The following is a 14,753-nucleotide window of genomic DNA, read 5'->3' on the forward strand; positions in this document are numbered from 1 at the left end:
ACAGTAGCCTAACCAATGTCCTGTACAGCCGTAACATGATCTCCCAACTCCTGTACTCAATACTCTGACCAATAAAGGAAAGCATACCAAATGCCTTCACTATCCTATTTACCTGCAACTCCACTTTCAAGGAGCTATGAACCTGCACTCTAAGGTCTCTTTGTTCAGCAACACTCCCCAGGACCTCACATCTAAATCATTTATATAAATGATGAAAAGAGTGGACCCAGCACTGAACGCCTTACTGAAGTCCCTATAAATCATGTCCACCGCTCTGCCTTCATCAGTCCTCTTTGTTACTTCCTCAAAAAACTCAATCAAGTTTTTTTTTAGATTACTTACAGTGTGGAAACAGGCCCTTCGGCCCAACAAGAGCAAACTGACCCGCCGAAGCGCAACCCACCCATACCCCTACATTTACCCCTTCACCTAACACTATGGACAATTTAGCATGGCCAATTCATCTGACCTGTACATCTTTGGATTGTGGGAGGAAACCGAAGCACCCAGAGGAAACCCACTCAGACACGGGGAGAATGTGCAAACTCCACACAGACAGTCGCCTGAGGCGGGAATTGAACCCGGGTCTCTGGCGCTGTGAGGCAGCAGTGCTAACCACTGTGCCACCGTGCCGCCCACAAACCTCTAATGAGACATGGTTTCCCACACACAAAGCCATGTTGACTATCCCCAATCAGTCCTTGCCTTTCCAAATACATCTACATCCTGTCCCTCAGGATTCCCTCCAACAACTTTCCCACCACTGACGTCAGGCTCACCAGTCTATAGTTCCCTGGCTTGTCTTTACCGCCCTCCTTAAACAGTGGCACCATGTTTGCCAACCTCCATTCTTCCGGCACCTTACCTGTGACTATCGATGATACAAATATATCAGCAAGAGGCCCAGCAATCACTTCTCTAGCTTCCCACAGAGTTCTAGGGTACACCTGATCAGGTCCTGGGGATTTATCCACCTTTATGTGTTTCAAGACATCCAGCACTTCCTCCTCTGTACTTTGGACATTTTGCAAGGTGTCACCATCTATTTCCCTACAGTCTATATCTTCCATATCCTTTTCCACAGTAAATACTGATGCAAAATACTCGTTTAGTATCTCCCCCATTTTATGCGGCTCCACACAAACACAAGGTGACAAAGGCCGCCTTGCTGATCTTTGAGGGGCCCTATTTTCTCCCTGATTACCCTTTTGCCCTTAACGTATTTGTAAAAACCCTTTGGATTCTACTTAATTCTATTTGCCAAAGCTATCTCATGTCCCCTTTTTGCCCTCCTGATTTCCCACTAAAGTATACTCCTACTGCCTTTATACTTGTCTAACGATTCACTCGATCTATCCTGTCTATACCTGACATATGCTTCCTTTTTCTTAACCAAACCCTCAATTTCTTTAGTGATCCAGCATTCCCTATACCTACCAGCCTTCCCTTTCACACTAACAGGAATATACTTTCTCTGGATTCTCATTATCTCATTTCTGAAGGCTTCCCATTTTCCAGCCGTCCCTTTACCTGCGAACGTCTGTCCCCAAACAGCTTTCGGAAGTTCTTGCCTAATACCGTCAAAATTGGCCTTTCTCCAATTTAGAACTTCCAACTTTTAGATCTGGTCTATCCTTTTCCATCACTATTTTAAAACGAATAGAATTATGGTCGCTGGCCCTAAAGTGCTCCCCCACTGACACCTCAGTCACCTGCCCTGCCTTATTTCCCAAGAGTAGGTACAGCCACATAGTGAATCAGAAAATTGTCTTGTACACACTTAACAAATTCCTCTCAATCTAAACCCTTAACACTATGGCAGTCCCAGTCTATGTTTGGAAAGTTAAAATCCCCTACCATAACCATGCTATTATTCTTACAGATAGCTGAGATTTCCTTCCAAATTTGTTTCTCAATTTCCCTCTGACTATTTGGGGGTCTATAATACAACCCCAATAAGGTGCTCATCCCTTTCTTATTTCTCAGTTCCACCCAAATAACTTCCCTGGATGTATTTCTAGGAATATCCTCCCTCAGTACAGCTGTAATGCTATCCCTTATCAAAAACGCCACTCCCCCTCCTCTCTTTCCTCCCTTTCTAGCCTTCCTGTAACATTTGTATCCTGAAACATTAAGCTGCCAGTCCTGCCCTTCCTTGAGCCATGTTTCTGTAATTGCTATGATATCCCAGTCCCATGTACCTAACCATGCCCTGAGTTCATCTGCCTTCCCTGTTAGTCCCCTTGCAGTGAAATAAATGCAGTTTAATTTATTAGTCCTACCTTGTCCCTGCCTGCCCTGACTGTTTGACTCTCTTCTGTTCTCAGCTGTACCAGTCTCAGATCGATCTCTTTCCTCACTATCTCCCTGGGTCCCACCCCCCCCCCACCTTACTAGTTTAAATCCTTCCGAGCAGCTCTAGCAAATTTCCCTGCCAGTATAATAGTCCCCTTCCAATTTAGGTGCAATCCGTCCTTCTTGTACAGGTCACGTCTACCCCAGAAGAGATTCCAATGATCCAAAAATGTGAATCCTTCTCCCTGACACCAGCTCCTCAGCCATGCATTCATCTGCTCTATCTTCCTATTCCTGCCCTCACTAGCTCTTAATTCACCTGCACCTCCACACACATCATCTGTTGCATCCGCTGCACCCGATGTGGCCTCCTCTATATTGGGGAGACAGGCCGCCTACTTGCGGAACGTTTCAGAGAACACCTCTGGGACACCCGGACCAACCAACCCAACCACCCCGTAGCCCAACACTTTAACTCCCCCTCCCACTCCACCAAGGACATGCAGGTCCTTGGACTCCTCCATCGCCAGACCATGGCAACACGACGGTTGGAGGAAGAGCGCCTCATCTTCTGCCTCGGAACCCTCCAACCACAAGGGATGAACTCAGATTTCTCCAGTTTCCTCATTTCCCCTCCCCCCACCTTGTCTCAGTCAAATCCCTCGAACTCAGCACCGCCTTCCTAACCTGCAATCTTCTTCCTGACCTCTCCGCCCCCACCCCACTCCGGCCTATCACTCTCACCTTGACCTCCAATTCCAACGCCCCTCCCCCAAGTCCCTCCTCCCTACCTTTTATCTTAGCCTGCTGGACACACTTTCCTCATTCCTGAAGAAGGGTTTATGCCCGAAACGTCGATTCTCCTGTTCCTTGGATGCTGCCTGACCTGCTGCGTTTTTCCAGCAACACATTTTCAGCTCACTAGCTCTTAGCACAGGGAGTAATCCAGATATTGCTACCCTTGAGGACCTCCTTTTAAAATTTCTGCCTAACTCTCTGTAATCTCCCTTCAGACTCTCAGCCTTTTCCCTTCCTATGTCGTTGGTTCCAATGTGGACAATGACCTCCTGCTGGCCCCTCTCCCCCGTGAGAACATTCTGCACCCTCTCTGAGACACCCTTGATCCTGGCATCAAGGAAGCAACACACCATTCTGATTTTTTGCTGCTGGCCCCAGAAACGTCTGTCTATACCTCGGACTACAGAATCCCCTAACACAATTGATCTCTTGGAAGCCGACGTACCCCTCGTTGCATTAGAGCCAGTCTCAATACCAGAAACTTGGCTGTTCGTGTTATGCTGCCCTGAGAATCCATTCTTCCCCTCCCCACTTTATTTGCCAAAACAACATACCTGTTTGAAATGGGGATAGCCACAAAAGACTCCTGCACTAGCTGCCTACGTCTCTTACCTTTCCTGGAGTTAACCCATCTATGTGACTGTATCTGAGACTTTCCCCCCTTCCTATAACTGCCATCCATCACATACTGTTGTTGTTGCAAATTCCTCATTGCTTCTATCTGTCTCTCCAACCGATCCATTCAATCTGATAAGATTCGCAACCAACAGCATTTATGACAGATATAATCCGCAGTAACCCTTAAACTCTCTTTAAACTCCCACATCTGACAAGAAGCACATATCACTGCAAAGGCTTCTACACAATCTAGAGACCCAGAAAATAACACCGTCTTATTGGTCTACAAACATGCCCCAGGTTAAATTAATAGTTATGGCTTATATTATATTTTGTATAGGGGATAACATTTGTAACACAGCAGCACTTGCACTATATAAAACCTCTTTCTATGATGCATTTTTAGAATGAAGTGCATATCTAAGCAAAAATTGTGACTATCCAATAGATTTTTTGTTCCTTTGTTTAATGTCAGTTATCTCAGGAGATTTGAACTCCTTTTAATGTGACTGTCCTTCAGAATCTGCCTGGGACAACTCTTCTTCACATTTTCCAAGTCTTTTACTGCTGGCCTGACTGACACCACAGGTCAAGTCAGAAGCAAGTGATTTCCTGACATATAGATTCAACTACTCCTTGTCTTAACCAGCCCAATCAAGAATGCACAGCCAGTCTTAGCCTCAATAATGCATTCATACATCCTTTTCCATTCCTGACTTGGTGTGAATTATCCTTTAAAACAAATAGCCTTTTGGCACTTGCTTGTTTGGGAGAAATTAAAACTAAAACTGCTACAATGATTTCTTCTGACTGTACAGAATTTGCATTGAGTATGGTTTGATTCTCCATTGAGAAACCCATATGAACATGTTCAAGTTTGTCTTTGACTGTCAATGTTCACATTAGTTAATATCAATCTTCTAACTTTGTGCCTCACTCTTGTGAAACAGATGATTGGAAAACTTGTGGAAAGAACCATGAGGTATCAGAAAATCCTTGTGGTGGATCTTTCGGTTGTCGTAACAGTAGTTCCTCTTTGTTGTAATTGACAGATCCTCCCAGAAGACTGTCAAGATAAAGCAGGAGTTCTTGGAGTACTTTGCTAATGGAGATGTTAAACAGGGCCCAATCTCCGATAATTACATATTCACACCAAAAGGTTTGCCCGTGCTGGTGTCACAGTCAATTGGAATGGAAATAGTCACAGGAAAACTAGTAACTGAAATCAGACAGTACTTCTACAGGTAATATACGTAGAATTTGCTGATTTCTCATTAAAATGGAAATGGTTGTAAGGGAAAACTTTGTATATAAACTTTATTCAGTATGGTATGCTGAAGGGTAAAGTGATAAACAGGACACCAAGCAGACTCTTCTGTTGCTTTTGAACTATCATAAAATGTGATCTCTTATGCATGCCAGAGAAGCTAGACTGGCCCTGGTTGAAAGTCTGATCAGAGAATATTTCCAATGAAACAATATTTCCTCAGTACTACACAAAAGTATTAGCTTGGATTCTGCATTCCTAGAACTCACAATATTCGGACATCGTGAAATGCTAGGGATGTTCATTTCACTCCAGTCATTAGATACACACCAGGAAATATTCTATGTCAGTGAGAAGCTATGTTACGCAGCTGGAAAAAAAATCACAAAAAAGTACAAAACTAAACCTTTGTCCTTCTTTTCTTTTAAGATGATTGAGTGGCAAAGCTCAGTTTTGATTAGATTAGATTAGATTACCTACAGTGTGGAAACAGGCCCTTCGGCACAACGAGTCCACACCGACCCTCCAAAGAGAAACCCACCCCCCTATATTTACCCCTGACTAATCCACCGAACACTACGGGCAATTTAGCATGGCCAATTCACCTAACCTGTACATCTTTGCTTAACAGCTGCCTGTCCACCGTTGAATAGGAACGGCTTTCACTGTTTCTCTCACATACAGTGAGAGGGCTTTCATGGGCTTGTTACTGGGACCCTGCAGTCATCTGAATTCCAGTTGAGAGGATCTGGCATCTGTTAGCAAAAAAAATCAACTCTCTGCTCTTCAACCAATTGAAGTATCATCACCAAGTCAGACACCTTCAAAATCAGGAAACAGATATTACACTTCAACTGCGTACAGGAAGTGCAATACAGAGTGACAAATACAGATAGAATTAAAGGAGTCAGATGAAAGGGACACCAGAATAATTTATGTTTTCATTTTTCTATTTAAACATCTGTGACATTAATTTCCTTCGAAAGGATTGAAACTCAATATTTGTAAAGTTATATTTTCAGACAGAAATGTTATTAAATAATTATTGCTATTGTGGGTGGCACGGTGGCTCAGTGGTTAGCACCCTCAAATGATTCTGCATGGAGTTGGAATTTGCACATTCTCCCCGTGTCAGCATTGGTTTCCTCCCACAGTCCAAAGATGTGCAAGTTTGGTGGATTTGTCACGCTAAATTGCTCATAGTGTCCAGGGGTATGCTGGAGTAACCGTGGGAAATGTAGGGTTATGGGAATAGGATATGGAATGGGTCTGGGTGAGATGCTCTTTGAAGAGTTGATGTGGACTTGATGGGCTGAATTATCTGCTTCCACCCTGTAGGGATTCTATGGTCACTTCTACGCGTCTTCAAGATTCACTTATTTCTAAAGATACAAGGCTGAGCCTTTTTAGCATTCCCCGATGCAGAATAAATTAGAGCTGAAAATGTGTTGCTGGAAAAGCGCAGCAGGTCAGGCAGCATCCAGAGAACAGGAGAATCAACGTTTCGGGCACAAGCCCTTCTTCAGGAATGAGGAAAGTTTGTCCAGCAGGCTAAGATAAAAGGTAGGGAGGAGGGACTTGGGGGAGGGGCATCGGAAATGTGATAGGTGGAAAGAGGTCAAGGTGAGGGTGATAGGTCAGACTGGGGTGGGGGCAGAGAGGTCAGGAAGAAGATTGCAGGTTAGGAAGGCGGTGCTGAATTCGATGGATTTGACTGAGACAAGGTGGGGGGAGGGGAAATGAGGAAACTGGTGAAATCCGAGTTCATCCCTTGTGGTTGGAGGGTTCCTAGGCGGAAGATGAGGCACTCTTCCTCCAACCATCGTGTTGTTGTGGTCTGGCGATGGAGGAGTCCAAAGACCTGCATATCCTTGGTGGAGTGGGAGGGGGAGTTGAAGTGTTGAGCCACAGGGTGGTTGGGTTGGTTGGTCCGGGTGTCCCAGAGGTGTTCTCTGAAACGCTCCGCAAGTAGGCGGCCTGTCTCCCCAATATAGAGGAGGCCACATCGGGTGCAGAGGATGCAATAGATGATGTGTGTGGAGGTGCAGGTGAATCTGTGGCGGATATGGAAGTTTCCTTTGGGGCCTTGGAGGGAGGTGAGGGGGGGAGGTGTGGGCGCAAGTCTTGCACCTCCTGCGGTTGCAGGGGAAGGTGCCGGGAGTGGAGGTTGGGTTGGTGGGGGGTGTGGATCTGACGAGGGAGTCACGGAGGGAGTGGTCACGGAGTCACGGAGGCAGAATAAATTAGGCCAAGTTCAGACCATTATAATGATTTCTGAGCTAATTCTATCAGTGTGGACCAAAATGGTGTGAACTATGGACGAACAGGCTATATCTGACAACAAGTTATCAATTTACACATTTAATGTATGAGTCTATTGTAATTTGTCAGCTTTACACTGTCATAACAGTGAATGGTAACAGCCTCATTATTATTATAGAAAGCCAGTGCAGCTATTTTGATGTGCTCAATAACAAGGCTATGGGCCAAGTGCTAGAAAATGGGATTAGGTGGATTAGAATAGTTAGGTGGATTAGAATAGTTAAGACCTGTCACAGACTTTAAATGACTCTATATCAAAGAAAACTAGGGCAAAACTCATTAACAGTCTAAGATTTTTAGAGCATTAATTCTCTTCCTTTTTAAAATCACATCCCTGATACTAATTTCAAAACTTAATATAATTTCTTTAGATATGAGCTAAACTGATTGGCATATTTTGTATCTTGTTTTACTGGATATATTTTTGTAGACAGTATTTGCAAATTTTGTAAAATTTTAAATATTGCCGTAATGGAATGCCCAAGGTATTGTACGTTGTGTTAATCATCAGAAATTTTATTTATTTTAAACAGCAACACTTCTGCTAATGAACAAGATTACCAATATGCAATATTCACAAGGATCTATCGTGTACTTGATGGCTATGATGCATCAATGCTATGCAATAGAATTGAGCAAGAGTATATTGTAGGACCATTGAACCTCAACAGGGAGGCCATTTTGAGCATGACTACAGATATGAAAACGGACAGAACCATTTATACGGACAATAATGGCTACCAGATGATGAAGAGACTGTACAAGTCATACAGCAACAATACTCTGGCTCGAGTAGGTATTCTATACTGTTGTCAAGAGTGGTTACTGGAATAGCACAGCAGGTCAGGCTATATCCGAGGAGCAGACGAATTGATGTTTCACGCAAAAGCCCTTCATCAGGAATGAGGCTGCAAGCCTCAGGGGTGAAGCGATAAATGGGAGGGGGTGGTGCTTGGGGCAAGGTAGCTGAGACTACGATAGGTAATGGAGGTGGGGGTAAAGGGGATAGGTCGGAGAGGAAGGTGGAGTGGATAGCTGGGAAGGAAGATAGACAGGTCAGGGGGGCGATGCCGAGTTGGAAGGTTGGTCTGGCGTAAAGTGGGGTGGGTGGGGGGGGGATATGAGGAAACCCTCCCACAGTTCCATACCCCTCCCATTTATCTCTCAGTCACTTGGCTCACAAGCCTCATTCCAGATTAATGGCTTTTGCCTAAAACGTCGATTCTCCTGCTCCTCAGATGCTGCCTGACCTGCTGTGCTTTTCCAGCACTACACTCTCAACTCTGATCTCCAGCATCTGCAGTCCTCACTTCTGTTGTGTTGAACTTACGTTCAGGGTGAGAGTGGGAGGGAAAGAAGTTTCTGAATTCTTACAGTTTGTAGAAAATTATTTCAGAACCCATTTTGATTTTTGTTAGTTTGCGTTCGTGCAGAAGATAAAATAGTTTCTCTATTTGTTGCTGGTTTTCTTGTATATTTCCCCTTTATGATTTTCCCTCTCACCAAATATTACCCTTCAGATTATTGTACATCAGTGCCCATATTGCACCAGTGTCACTCCATATGACATTTGGCTTTCTCCTCAAGCAAACACCAGCTTTCTTGGTGTTGATGGCGCTATATTTGATGACTATAGAATAGAATCCCTACAGTGTGGATAAAAGGCCCTTTGGCCCAACAAGTCCACACCGACCCTCGGAAGTGTAATCCACCCAGACCCATTACCCTACATTTTCTCCTGACTAATGCACCTAACCTACACATCCCTGAACACTATGGATAATCTTAGCATGGTCAATTCACCTGACCTTTGGACTGTGGGAGGAAACTGGAGCACCGGGAGGAAACCCACGCAGACTCGGGGCGAACGTGCAAACTCCACCCAGACAGTTGCCTGAGGCTGAACCTGGGTCCCTGGCACTGTGAGGGAGTAATGCTAACCACTGAGCCACCATGCCGCCCCAGAATTACATTTTGTGCTATAGTTGTGTTGCAATTCTTGAGGGGTATGACATTCCATGTTTGTTTTACCTGGAAACCTTTAGCAGCTATTCATGAATTCAGTTCATGATCTTACTTTGATGAGGAAGTAGACAATGTTCTAGCAATTTTGTACACGTTTTCTCAGTATCTGAAAAACACCCATGTTTCCCTGTGGATGATGTTTATTGCAATATGCTGCAATAGCCACCATTGCTTGTGTTACTTTTGAGAGCACATGGTAGTGGCATGAAGTTCCTAATCTCATTTAATGGGTAGTTTAAAAAATTTATACACTCTGTTTTCAATTCAAAGTTTAAAATTTCTGATACATTCCCATAAAGGGCACTGAACCAACTTTGGGATGCCTGCATGGAAAGCCATGTGTCCATAACATTTTGTGATAATCCACCTCTGAAAGAAACATTTTGAATTTTCTCTTCGACTTGATTTGATAGCCTGAGGGAGGTGGGAGAGGACATTTCCGGTGTACATTTCCCTTATTGGTTCTATTTATTTCTATTTTCTTGGCAAATGAAGTAACTGAGAGGTTGAAACTGATGAGGGGAGTGGGGGCTTGAGGGCATTTGGTGAAGGGGGAGTGAGGGAAAAAGTGTTCAGTAAAATGTTACTGGCAATTCAGTTCTTTTCTTACTGAACAAGGAATGCACATTCAGATCTGCTTAACTTCTCAGCTTGAGATTGAAGTTACAAAGAGGATTGATGAGGGCAGAGCTGTAGATGTGATCTATATGGACTTCAGTAAGGCATTCGACAAGGTTCCCCATGGGAGACTGATTAGCAAGGTTAGAACTCATGAAATACAGGGAGAACTAGCCATTTGGATACAGAACTGGCTCAAAGGTAGAAGACAGAGGATGGTGGTGGAGGGTTGTTTTTCAGACTGGAGGCCTGTGACCAGTGGAGTGCCACACAGATCGGTGCTGGGCCCTCTAACTTTTGTCATTTACATAAATGATTTGGATAAGAGGTACAGTTAGTAAATTTGCAGATGACACCAAAATTGGAGGTGTAGTGGACAGCGAAGAGGGTTACCTCAGATTACAACAGGATCCTGACCAGATGGGTCAATAGGCTGAGAAGTGGCAGGTGGAGTTTAATTCAGATAAATGTGAGGTGCTGAATTTTGGGAAAGCAAATCTTAGGAGGACTTATACACTTAATGGTAAGGTCCTATGGAGTGTTGCTGATCAAAGAGACCTTGGGCTGTTTTCCCTGGAGCGTCGGAGACTGAGGGGTGACCTTATAGAGGTTTACAAAATTATGAGGGGCATGGATAGGATAAATAGACAAAGTCTTTTCGCTGGGGTCAGGGAGTCCAGAACTAGAGGGCATAGGTTTAGGGTGAGAGGGGAAAGATATAAAAGAGACCTAAGGGGCAACTTTTTCACACTGAGGGTGTACGAGTTTGGAATGAGCTGCCAGAGGAAGTGGTAGAGGCTGGTATAATTGTTACATTTAAGAGGCATTTGGATGGGTATATGAGTAGGAAGGGTTTGGAGGGATATGGGCCGGCTGCTGGCAGGTGGGACTAGATTGGGTTGGGATATCTGGTCGGCATGGATGTGTCGGACCGAAGGGTCTGTTTCCATGCTGTACATCTCTATGACTGTATAATCAAATCATTCTTCAGCTTTGCTGAAGAATAAGAGTTCAGAACTCTGTGTTGCTATCTTGCAGATCAAATGGTCAGAGTAAAACATTACCTGAAAGCTGTTGCACCCCAATGCAGTGGATGTTGCCATAATGTCAATCCTTTAATTATGTTATAACTATCTTATTTCTAATTTATTTTGGACACTGTAAGCAATGCTACTACTTTTTCTTTTATTCCTCTTTGGTACCCAAGATTTTTGTACTTAGGTACTTGGGTGCCATTAGAGGCAGCCATTGTAAAAACTTTTCACTGTAATCCTGTGCTTCTGTACTGGAGCTCACGAGACAAGAGGGGATGTTCTATGGTAAAGATGGTCTGATATGGACTTTGGGATTACTATTCAAAGTTACATGATATTCTGTTGACTTAACAGTTTTATTTATAGTGTGTAAATTGAAAATAATTGCACTTTGAAACCTTGTGGTTTGGAAGTGAACTATTTTAAGACTGCAAGATACATTAATTTTTCAGTAGGCAATGATTGTCCTAGTTCTTTAAACAATAAATATCAGCAGCTTTTTCTGTGGCATCACAGTCAGAAGAGAATTATGATCAATAAGCTTTTTTTGTGCTTTTCAGAACTACTACCCCGTTGTAAGGACTGCTTATATTGAAGGAAGTGACACAAGGCTTGTCATATTATCTGAGAGAGCACACGGCATTTCCAGTCAAGCTGATGGGCAATTGGAAGTGAGAAATTTTCCAGTTTTCAATGCAAATTTTTTTGGTAAAGTTTCTGTGAATGGGATGATAATACTCTGTCTGTACCTCATGAAAAACACATATCTATTGAAACATCTTGAAAGAGGAAGTCTTACCATGATCAAGACTGACTTTTAAAGGTCATTCAGTTAAAATGCAGTGAATTAGAATGGTTTTGTTCTAGTGTTAGTTTTAATTTTGATTTGTTCTTACAGTGAAGCATTTATGCCCGAAGGAACTGAACTAACTTCCAGTCAAAGCACCTCTGCATTAGTGGTGCTAGTTCGTTGTCTTCCTGCTCCTTAATTTTCCTGGAGCCAATAAGCTATTGAAACCAGTGGCAGGATTTTGCCTTTCAATTGGGTCCTGGATTTTGAGGGCAATCTGAAGTCTCAGTCCTTTACTCTGGAGAAATAGTCACTTGGCAATGTTGTTCAGACTTCATTCCATCCATTGGAATAAAGATGGCTGGGGTCATAGGGAGCTCATCAAAGTAGTGGACGTAAGGATAGTGGTTCACATCACATCATTCACTCAAATGAAGAGCATTGGTGGAATTGTCACATTGCAATAACTGCTCAATTCAATACCTTTTGTGCAATAAGGTGCTTTCCTCCTGCTTTCTCATATTTGACATGCTGCTACCTTTGTGGTCTCAGTCCAATTGGAGGCAGGTTACTTGTTCTCTTGTTCTGACACATCAGATGTCATCTGAATTCTGAAGCTAGGGCCCACCTGCAGGGAGCAAATTGGTCATGGGGGCAGCAGGTGGCATGTGCAGCTCCATCACAGAGGGTGCAGGAAGTGGGGGCACTTTGAGAGGACACTCGATGAGCTGTTTCAACACGATAGGGTTTCTGTGACCTCTTTACCATCCATCTCGGGGTCCATTTGCATTTCTCTGCTAACAGAGAACAGGAGAGTATTGGCTACACGTGAGTTCAACTATCGAGGCAAGGTTTTCATTGATGGTTCTGTAAGCTGACAGCACCATTGTTGTATTAGCCTAGCGTGTTTTACTCTATCTGCATTACATTTCATTGATGATCAATAAAAAATATTTATTTGCGGTGTGTACAAATCTTTTGCTCTGTAAGTTGTATTTATAGGCAAGGTAGCCGTTTGGTTGAATTTTGTTATTATGTTGTTTATTTGCATGGCTATCTCCCACAAACATGTTTCCCTTTCATAATAAAACCTGATATTCACTTTGAAATTTCTAATTGTGGGCCTTTGTGTTAGTGGTTAATGAATAATGTCCATATCAGTTGCTTTCTTCATCTCATTTTGTAATCATGAATGTCTGCTTGTCCCCTGGTGATACTGTTGTAGGTGATGCTTCACCGAAGATTATGGAATAACAAAGCGTGGAATCTGGGCTACAACCTTACGCTGAATGACAGCTCGGTAGTACGGCCACTTTTCTGGTTGATGTTGGGGTCAAAGGCAACAACTTCATCGTTACATCAGAGTGGGCTGGCGCTCGAGTTCAGGCCCATCATTATGTATGGTCCTGTGTCAGGTTCGTGCCTCAGAGCATATGGACAGGGTCAAAGACTGAAAATCCTTTTTGAAGGCCTTTGCTAACAATGGCTAAGTCAGTTGTTGTGATATTTCGGTATTCTGTTCTTCCCAGCGGAAAAGTAGATCATGTACAGAACGTGCACCCTGGTAATTTGCGGCAGAGTGCTGGAGGTGGGGAAGGGAATTCATTTACTCCCTATCAGGTAATTGACTTGAAAGGGTTAACTTGGGAGCTTCGGAATGGCTCCACCCACTCTGAGAGGATCTGGTCGATTCAAAGTTGTCCTAATTTATTGTTAGTTCCACAATCTGCAGCCAGCTAGCATAGGCATGGTTACTATCTCTTAGTAGGAGACATTGTTATCTCCTTAGTATTAAAGTAGTTAACCAGTCTTGTAACCTGTTAACTTGCTATTATGTAACAAATTACTCCTTGCTACTTGGGACCTGCTTCTTATGCTGAAGACTAATCACTTCATTTAATACTGGTAAACCCTGTAAATTAGTACAGGAAGGATTGGTGGTAGAAAATTTACCCAAAGAAGATTGCAAGCCAACTATGTGCCAGCTTCAGGCATTTCCTACAACACTGGGAAGGCTGCCAGAATTGATAAGAAAAGCCAAGAAGGGACATGGGGGATAGGAAGCTGTGGGGACAAGCTATTCAAACTGTGACCAGCAAAGGTAACAACCCGTGTCCTTCGAGTTAATATGAGAGCAGGGGAAACAGCACGATGTTTCTATATTAACTCAGAGACTTGCTTTAAAAGTTGACTGTATCAGTGTGGATGACCCTTCAGTAGGATACTGTGCAGATCAGAGAGGTCCCCAGATGCAATTTCCCACTCTGCCTTGGATTAAATGCCACTCACAGAGCTATTATTGACCTTCATTGTTGATTACAATGTGCTAGAATTGCTCGTAGGTATTGCATAAAGGCATGATCAAACTCAGCCATGAGACTCCTGCATTTGAATAGCCTTGTGACACTAACCTAACTGCAGCCCAGCATTTTTTTAATAGAATTCCTATGAATAGGTCCTTTGGCCCAACAAGTTCACACCAACCCTTCGAAGAGCAACGCACCCAGACCCATTTCCCTATCCTATTACTCTATATTTTACCCCTGACTAATGCACCTAACCTACACATCCCTGATTACCATGGGCAATTTAGCATGGCCAATTCACTAACCTGCACATCTTTGGATTGTGGGAGGAAACCAGAGCACTCGTAGGAAACCCACGCAGACATGGGGAGAATGTGCAAACTCCACACAGACAGTCGCCTGAGGTTGGAATCGAACCCAGGTCCCTGGTGCTGTGAGGCAGCAGTGCTGACCACTGAGCTACTGTATTTAAAATCTGAGCCAAATCCTGAGAACATCCTTTACTTCACACCGCAATTATTCACATCATGTGGCTTTACGATGATGGGTGTCTGTGAAATCAGCCTTGATCTATAAATTGTAATTTGCTGTTTGGTACTGAAATAGCGGTTACCATATATTTATGTTTCATTTATTTATTTGTCTCTTTGAGCTCTAGTTGTAATTTTAGTTTTATTTAT

The 14,753-nt window shown here is 43.4% G+C and overlaps 1 protein-coding gene across 1 annotated transcript in view; it reads left to right on the top strand.

Annotated features, from left to right (window-relative positions):
• The window catches only part of man2b2 (mannosidase, alpha, class 2B, member 2), a 68,322-nt gene that overhangs the window by 35,187 nt on the left and 18,382 nt on the right, over positions 1-14,753 (top strand). Inside the window, exons 12-15 of the mRNA XM_043674218.2 lie at positions 4,764-4,955; positions 7,834-8,092; positions 11,538-11,648; positions 12,993-13,182. Coding sequence (XP_043530153.2) covers positions 4,764-4,955; positions 7,834-8,092; positions 11,538-11,648; positions 12,993-13,182 — 752 coding nt within the window. The remainder of the gene's footprint in view (positions 1-4,763; positions 4,956-7,833; positions 8,093-11,537; positions 11,649-12,992; positions 13,183-14,753) is intronic.

Source organism: Chiloscyllium plagiosum, unplaced genomic scaffold (genome assembly GCF_037043375.1).
Source record: "Chiloscyllium plagiosum isolate Xiang-an unplaced genomic scaffold, Cpla_swu_hap1 HiC_scaffold_36, whole genome shotgun sequence".
Taxonomy (NCBI): Eukaryota; Metazoa; Chordata; class Chondrichthyes; order Orectolobiformes; family Hemiscylliidae; genus Chiloscyllium; species Chiloscyllium plagiosum.